Source organism: Abramis brama, assembly GCF_963993115.1.
Source record: "Abramis brama genome assembly, chromosome: 7".
Classification (NCBI taxonomy): domain Eukaryota; kingdom Metazoa; phylum Chordata; class Actinopteri; order Cypriniformes; family Leuciscidae; genus Abramis; species Abramis brama.
The window spans coordinates 2,934,145-2,943,621 of NC_139969.1; the positions used below are offsets into that span (position 1 = coordinate 2,934,145).

General features: G+C 36.3%; 1 protein-coding gene across 1 annotated transcript; it reads left to right on the forward strand.

Moving 5' to 3' along the window:
* The first annotated feature begins 5,027 nt into the window (after nt 1-5,027).
* Nucleotides 5,028-9,137, forward strand: jund (JunD proto-oncogene, AP-1 transcription factor subunit). Its single transcript, XM_084121038.1, has one exon. The coding sequence runs from the start codon at nt 5,220-5,222 to the stop codon at nt 6,057-6,059; it is 840 nt and encodes a 279-aa protein (XP_083977164.1). The 5' UTR covers nt 5,028-5,219; the 3' UTR covers nt 6,060-9,137.
* Nucleotides 9,138-9,477: the final 340 nt, after the last annotated feature.

Sequence of the window (9,477 nt, forward strand, 5' to 3'; positions counted from 1 at the left end):
TCAGGAGTAACGGCGCACAACAGCGCCATCTGTTGCCTGGCTGTATTTACCCTCGGGAATCATTAAGTTACTAAAATAATAAAAATATAAATAAATAAAAACTATCATCACTTTATATGAATCCTCGAAGATGACTATATAAATATATGTTGTACGTTTGTTTATTATCTTAATAATTATGTTGCCAAGACGATACAAATCCCATTGACTTAACGTTACATTGACGGAATGTTCAAATAAGCCAAGACTGTTCAAACTCCAACTGTCAAAATTCTAATTGAAACGTCTATCTATCTATCTATCTATCTATCTATCTATCTATCTATCTATCTATCTATCTATCTATCTATCTATCTATCTCTGTCGTTATATCTTGCTAAATCATGTAGTAACATGCTAAAACATGCTATTGTACATGAATTAGCACATTGCTAGCACGTTTCTAATTAAACGTGACTATGTGTTAACATGATTTAAAACATTAATTAGCATATTGTTTTAACACATTGCAAGCAGGATTTAGCACGACTGATAGACTGTACTATTGCCTTCTAACTTCAAGTTTTAAAACTAGTTTAAACTTCAAACTACTTCAAACTGGAAAAAGCTTTTACAATTAAAACTCCTTCAAACTTTCTGTCTTGGCAAACTTTTCTATCAAGTTGAACAATACCATGCACTTTACAGTGTTGTTAAATAAAGTTAGGCAGGAACAAAATGGCACTGAGGCATTTATTTCTGCAAAATAATTCTTGCCCTTTAGAATAATATTTGCCTAAACACAAATCAATAAAGCATGCATGGACCTGCTTTATTGTGGAGTGATTGGTGGTTTAGACATGTGTGCCAACACCCATAACTGAGATCTGGCCCAAACCTGTTTGTTTTAGCCGGTCCCTATATCTTTAAAAGAATGGCTTCCCATTGAGGTGTTTATACTTAATCAGCAGAAGTTCCTTCAGGCGCTGAGATGATGCTAAACACAGGAAGTGAGGAGGTGGAGACACACATGCAGGAAATTCATTGAAAATGAATGCCAACAAGATATAACATATAACGTGCTGAATAGGGATCTTTTGATGGTCATACACAGATCTTTGACAAGTAATTCCTCGAGGAGAATTTTAGTCAATAATCAATCTGCTCATATATATATATAGCCTATTTATTTATTTATTTAAATGGGGCGTTTTTAAGGGAGTCTCCTCAAAGAAACTGGATGAGAAAATATTCGATTTTACACAAATAAAACAACACAAACATTACAAAATGTGACATTAAATAAGTCCCTCATTTTCTAAAGTAACACTGTCCAACAGCGACACCCGTAGATGAAGTTATGCATCTCTCTTGCCTCCCTTGAGCCCTTTGAGTTTTAAAGTCCCCCTGACAATAATTGTATCCTTTAAATCTCATCTTTGTTCACCAAAATTACACATTTAAACATTTTTTCCTGTGAAAAATATTTCTTCATGCCTTAAAATAGCTTGAATGTAAATCGACACCCTTGCTTCATTTAGTAGTCTATTAGTGATTCTAGGAATATGCTAATTAGCCCCGCCTCCACTCATAAAAATACTGCTCAATGGTGTCGCTCTTTACAAGGTCGGACACATAACGTAATTAATATGATTTGCCTCTTGCTTGACTATCAAACAGTTAATGTGTTGCTAATGTTACACAAACCATGTTTCCATTCGCATCTCAGAGTCAGACAGCTGCTTTCTAACAATCAGCATCCTTAGACACGCTTTGAACAACTCAGAACATCAGTGGAAAAAGGCATTTAGTTCATCATAACATCGTTATACATCATACACCCGCTATATTTTTAAATCTACCTGATTTTAGTGGGATAACCAGTGTCTCTCCAGACTCCCCTGCTAGTTCGCTGTTAATGATATGCTAAAGCCCGCCCCCTCGTGACCTGATTGGTTACAAGGTAGTTTGTGACGTCAGAAACTCCAGTGATTTCAAAGCGTGTTTTTGAGACTGTCTTTGGTTCACTGCAGTTTTAAGGAGGAAATACTCAGCAATGGTGTTCAATTTGCACATGGTTTGTCTTAAAGCATATTAAAAACACCACATAGACATAAAAAACATTAAAAACTTTATTTTCACCACAGGGGGACTTTAACAGACCACCTAAAGCGAGCGCTGGGTTTGGTGGGGGGTAATTGAGAATGAATGGGGGGAAAGTCACATGAGAGGAGGCTATGATTGGATATGATTGATCGTTATGATTGGATATGATTGGTTCATGCGATAAATCCCGCCTCTTGTTTTTGTGCACGAAATTAAAGGTATCTTCATGTCTGTGACCACAATGAAGTGAATACAAGCTTGATGACTGCTAAAAATAAGACGACTATGTATGTATATATATAGCCTATATATATATATATATATATATATATATATATATATATATATATATATATATATGGGGTGTGACAATACCCTCATGTCACGATTTGATATAGGCCTATATCACGATACGATATTATTGCGATACTAGAAGAATGATAAATGGTTAACAAAAAATGTACTGTTGATTAAAATGCTAAATTTGTATGTAACTGAATAGACTTGGACTTGGTGCTGAAACCCAATGCAGGACAATAGAGGCACCAGAATAACAATATTGATGATTCTGAAGCTGAAAATACAGAATTATTTTAGATGAATATGCTTTACTCTGTCACTGACTAGATATATTTGAAATAACACAGGCCACTTTTTACACAAATATTCCCCCATTGCATTATTATACATTATATATAGTAGTTTAATGTAGTACTGACACTAAAACTCTGAAAACGTTAATTTTTTTCCTCACACAGTAATCTTTATTTTGGGTGAACTATACACAATACATATTGTCACAATCAATAAAACATATTGCTGCATTTTTGTATTGCAAAATATCGTGAGACGATATATTGTTATACACCCCTAATATTTACACATACATACACACATATGTATGTTTATAAAGTAAAATGTTGTTTTTGACTAAACAATAATGGCTTTCAGTGTGCATAACTATCTGTTGTGCATAACTATCTATTTTTTCCTCATCCGTTGCTGGTAAAAATCAGTCTGTTCTTCTTCTTCTTCCACCCACTCATGCTCTGCACATCTTCACCCCCGCTTCATTCACCTGCCTCTGCGTCAGAGCCCATGTCAGTGTTGCCATGGCAACGGATGCTGATGATGCTGATGATGCAGTCGGTCTACAGACGTCATCGCCTCCCATTCAGATCTGCGCATTTATCCACGCTCTTCTGTCTCAGTCTCACCGCCTGCAGTGTTATTTATAGAAATCCACACAGCAGCTAATTCAATTCATGAATGCAATTTAACTTCAAAGCATCCTCACGTCCCTCAAGATTAGGATTTCTAAATAAAGTTGTCATGTTCCCTTCCCTTCATTAAGTGATATTTGTACTGTGGCAAAAAACAAAATGCTATGCAACAACGTTTTGTTTGCAACGATTTATATTTTGCATACATTATGCAGTAGTAATGCATATGCAATAAGCTTAAAACGTATGGGAAATAAAAGAAATATGTTTGACTAAACTAAACTGCAACAAGTTTGCTACCAAATCCACATTTCGTCTAATATGAAGTGAGTTTTGACATCAACTGTGTTCAAATCACAACCAAAATCTGGGTTATAATCACAACTAAGATTTTAAATGCATTTAAAAGCAAATTATTTGGAGTATCTTCTTTCATAAGTATGGATATAACAGATATCCATTATGTCATATGTCTGAAAACATTAAAATACTCTTCATGTTGCTAATATATTATTATAATATATTCTTCGTATGACACATGACTTATGCATTAAGTGCAAAATATATAAAAAATATATGTTAAAACATAATGTTTCATCAGTATAGCCTGTGTATATTATCCAACATACTTTAAGGTCGGACAATAAAACTATAAATGCTTATAAATTGCGTAATGCTTACAAGAGAGATGAAAGTCTGCAAGTACACACAAATAAATTAAAATGAGCCTTTTTTTAGATTTACGCATTTCGATTAATGGCAAAATTCTATAAAATTGAACTGAGTAATCCTTACATATTCAAATTACGAATTAATAATTTTAAATGAGTAAAAAAAACTAGCTTAATAAAACACTTAAATGTAACAAAAATATATAATTTATGAATCAAAGTTAATGGTTATTTCACTCATTTTATTAAGATTTATACAAAATGTTTTATTAAGCTCTAGGTTTGTTTTTTACTCATTTAAAATTCTTAATGCATAATATGAATATGTAAACATTATTCAATGGAATTTTACCATTAATTGAAATGCATAAATCTTGAAAAAATGCTTATTTTAATTTATTTGAGTGCACTTGCAGACTTTCATCTCTCTTGTAAGCATTACGCAACTTCTAAGCATTTATAGTTTTATTGTCCGACCTATGTTGGATAATATACACAGGCTATTGAAACATTATGTTTCATAAACATTTTTAGCTTTTGGAGTGTGTTTTTTGAGTGTGAAAGTGTTTTGAGTGTGGCTGTGCATATATAGGCTTACATTTAAATATCTAATATTTAAAGTGTATATTATGTACAGTGGGATCAACAAGTCTGGGCAAAACTGGGAAACCAGAAACCAAGTTTAAGACTTGGGGTTGATAAAATGAATAGGAAATATTCACATCTCTATTTCAAACTCAGTCTACTACACGAGTGTGGATTATTCCATCAGATAAAAAAGCTAGAGTGGAACTGGAACACTTGATCAAGCGTACAAAGACCTTCAACATGTTCAATAATAAGGGAACATTTTCTACCAGCCAGGCTGCCTTGTTTCCCCACCCTCGCGCGCTCTCTACGTTCGCTATGACATCAACCCACAATGCACCGCACTGTTTGCCGTTTACTCGCCGTCTCTGTGGCGACAGCGGCGAGCGCCGCCCCTTTATGCAAATGAAACCGGAAGAAAACGTCATCTTTGGCCAATCTGAGCGTTCTAAAGTGACATAATGGAATTTTTAGGGATAGAAAACTTGCAAATGCGTACTGACGCCCATAGAGAACACCTCTCGCGCAAGGGAGAAACAACAATATCGTAAAACAATACCATAAATCGATCAAGGGAATAAAAATAAACGTTCAAGGAAATACTTGTGCGATCAAATGAGTCGTTTGGACACCCTTCACTGGGTGTAGTAGGATGGGAACAAGCCTTTACCCAGACGAGGATATCCAAGGAATATCAAGCATTATGATGAAGAAAGACATGAGTTTGAACCTAGACGACCAGAATAGCTCGAACCTCAAGCCAGATTTGAGGGATGCCGAGGGGATTCTTAATTCACCCGATTTGGGGCTCCTCAAACTGGCTTCTCCAGAGCTGGAAAGGCTGATTATTCAGTCAAACGGGATGGTGACCACCACGCCGACCTCGCAGTTCGTCTACCCGAAGTCGGTAAGCGACGAGCAGGAGTTCGCGGAGGGATTCGTCAAAGCCCTGGAGGACCTTCACAAGCAGAACCAGCTGAACGGTGGACCGTGTGTTCCACCGACGCTTAACCGACTCACAAGCAGCTCTAACCTCGCCTTGCCCACGGACCTGCCCGTGTATACGAACTTAAACGCGTACGGAAGTACAACGGTGAACTATTCAACGGACACGATTCCGTTCCCTCCGCCGCCGCCCGCGCACCCAATGGCGACGCAACAACCGCAAAAGGACGAACCGCAAACCGTTCCGGACATGCAAAGCTTCGGAGACAGTCCTCCGCTCTCCCCCATCGACATGGACACACAAGAGCGCATAAAGGCCGAGAGAAAGAAGCTGCGCAACCGGATCGCCGCCTCCAAATGCCGCAAGAGGAAACTCGAGCGGATTTCCCGGTTGGAAGACAAAGTGAAATCCCTGAAGAACCAGAACACGGAGCTCGCGTCCACGGCGAGCGTGCTGAGAGAGCAAGTGGCGCAGTTAAAACAGAGAGTGATGAACCACGTTAATAACGGCTGTCAGTTGCTGCCTAATCAAGTTCAAGCTTATTAATAAATAAAAAAAGACAGTTGGGAACTTTATAGGGACAAACTACTTCATCACAACTGCGTCTTTAACGGACAGCTCTGTCGCTTAGTCACGTGATACTGCCCTGTCAATCATCTTGTCAGTTAAAATCCTCCACATACAATTTTTTTTTTTTTAAATTTCCTATCGTTTTGGAGAGAGACGTAGTCACGTTGATATGTCGTGGGTCTTTCATGTGTTCGCAATTTGCATAATGATGCATTTGAAAGTTAATGACCAAACGGATCCTTTACAGAAGTTCACAATGTTGTTGCAGATTAAATATAATGTGGATAACATTGAATACATATATTTTCATCAGGTTAGATACTGGCCTAACCCCTTTATCTAAACCTCTCTGCTTAACCGTCAGACTCGCACACCCGCCATGTTTGTTTGTAGTTTTTAACACTTTTTTTTATTGGTGTTTGTAGTTCTAATCGAATCCTCGTCCAACGCGGCATGGATCTCGGATTCTGACCGGAAAAAGTAGATCCGGGTATTTTTGGAATACTCATTTCAACAAACTACGATTTGGGACACACTAATTTCGAATACTATTTAGGACGGATAGTATGCACATTTCATTTAAATTAAACTGTTATTTTATTAAGCTAATTCACAAAGCGTCATGCTTTGTTATGCAATGAAACTAGCGATTGTGCGCAGTGATACGGCGAACATTGTTTCGCGTCGGTGTCATATTATAGCGAGTGATCAATCTTCACCCAGTACTGGAAATATATCTAAATATATCTGTTTGATTGGACAAGCAGTATAACGTTTTCCTCAAATGTCACTGGAAAGTTCGCTCCAAGTATCAGCCAGATGTGTGTTGTTTGCTAGCACGAGACGCTCTATCCTGTTTCGGTTTCTTTTGGAGCTATTTTCGTTGCTTTTATTGTAATAATGTATATTATTTTCATTAAACCGTCATAAAGAGCCACCATTCCGCCAAAATATATAGTCCCTGACATGACAGAATGTTGCAATGCAACGGAATTAAGGATTGTGCGATTGTATGCTGTTTTGCATCATATTTTAGCGATTGATCAATCATTCAGGACCGGAACTATATCTTTTTTTATTTCATATCTATTTTTGATTGGACAAGCAGCGTTCCTAAAGTTTTCCTAAAACATAACTTGAAAGTTCCCTCTTTGTATCAGTCCACTGTCAGTCTGTGCGTTGCTTGGCAACACGATTGTGTTTTGGTTTCTTTTGGAACTAATTTCGGTGCTTTGATATTTTATTAAATTGTTATTATAATAATTGCAGTCATTCCGATAAAACTAAATACAGTCCCAGACTTGACTGAATGTTGCTATGCAACAAAACAAATGTTTCTGATATGCTAAAAGGTGCTTTGTATGGAAAATTGATTTCGCCATGGAATAAAGAAATTTAAAAGATAATTGCGACTTTTTATCTCGCAATTCTTACTTTTTTTTCCGCAATTATGAGTTTATATCTCACAATTCTGACTGTTTTTGGCAATTCTGACATTTTTTCTCACAATTGCGAGTTTATATCTTGCAATTCTGACTTTTTTTCTCGCAATTCTGACTATTTTTTCTCGCAGTTTTGACAATTTTTTCTCGCAATTCTGACTTTTTTCTTGCAATTGTGAGTTTATATCTCGAAAAATTTTTCCTGCAATTATGAGTTTATATCTCGCAATTCTGACAAATTTTTTTTTTCAAATTCATACTATTTTTCTCACAATTGCGAGTTTATATCTCGCAATTCTGGCAATTTTTTCTTGCAATTATGAGTTTATATCTCACAATTCTGACTATTTTTCTCGCAATTACGAGTTTATATCTCACAATGTTTACAGTTTTCTCTCGCGATTCTGACATTTTCTTACAATTGTGAGTTTAAATCTCGCAATTAAATTTTTCTCGCAATTGCGAGGTTTTTTTAATCTCACAATTCTATTTTTTTTTTTGCAATTCTGACTTTTTTCCTCATAATTGCGAGTTTATATCTCACACTTCTGAGGATAAAAAAAATAATCGTGAAATAAAAAGTCGCAATAACATACTTTTTTAATATGTTTTATTCAGTGGCGAAATCAAGCCTCCATAGTTTTGCTTCATAGCTGTTTCTCTATGTTATATTAGCACTACTGGAACGCTGCATTGACCAATCGTGTTTTATATTTTTTTTAACTATAAATATATTTAGGCCTTTACAACAGTTAGTTCTGGTACACTAATTGGATCACACTAGCAGTCTAGTGAGTATTTATAAGAGCACTGAATTCATTTCACTTGCACTGTATCACTAGCATGTTGACAGTTCTCACCTGATCCAGAGGACTTTTTCTGGAACCATTTTCTTCGCGCAGAGCAACAACCAACAAAAAAAATGTTTGATACTCAATATGAAGAGTTGTATACAAGCAATATCACATTGCAGTGTGTCAAACCTCACAGTGCTCAGTGATGGAGTGTATTAAAACAGCAGCCTGGGAGTGTAATGATTTCATATCATGTGGATGTGATGAAGTCAGTCAGCTAACTGTGTGTTAGCGAACAGCTAACATTATTCTGAGCTGCTGTCATTTACCCATTAATGATGCATAAAGGTCACACAACTGATGATCTCACCCTTCCAGTGACCATTCATTCTCGTTGAACTGTTGAAGCGGACACTACAGGTGCTGATGTATAATATGTTTACAATATTTTGTAGCAAATGGACTCACGGAAGCAATTATGCTACATCATTTGATCTCATGAGAGAAGATCTAAGCAGCTGTACTTTTTTGCATGCTCGAGACAAGCTCAAAATGAGTGCAACCAAACACAACAAAGATGTCATGCATGTACGCTTCATGTTTAAGGCCTTATCTGACGACAAGCTCTTATTAATCAACGACTGTATCTATTTTATATACAACTATTCACACGATGTCTTATTTTATGCTCTTTTGGATTTTGCGTGTGTCGTGCTGTAAATGTAAACTTTCCACCTGTCACGTGTCCTTCATACGTTCCTGGTGTGATGATGTGTACATTAATGTCATTAAACCCGTTCAATTCACTTGTTAAATTATATATTTTGTGGCAATTTTATACCCCTCTGTTCATGCATACATATATAGACCTAGTCGTATTTAAACGTTTGTAGAAAAGTTTGAAACTGCGCCCTCTAGTGGTCAAGGCTTAGTACAACAACTAGTAAATAGTAAAGCTCTACTTACAAGTACACTATATATGCAGCAAGTAAATGCATGGTTGCATGCTATAAGAAGAGGCATCATATGTGCATTTGTATTATGAAGCACAACCCACTGTCATGGTTTTATTTCAGATTTATTTATTTAGCCCAGTAAAACGTTCAAATGAACTACTGAACATCAAAACCCACGCTATAAAAACATTATATGGCCATT

What these genes read in the sequence shown, in the direction of transcription:
- jund (XM_084121038.1), top strand. Translation starts at nt 5,220, where the DNA reads ATGGGAACAAGCCTTTACCCAGACGAGGATATCCAAGGAATATCAAGC.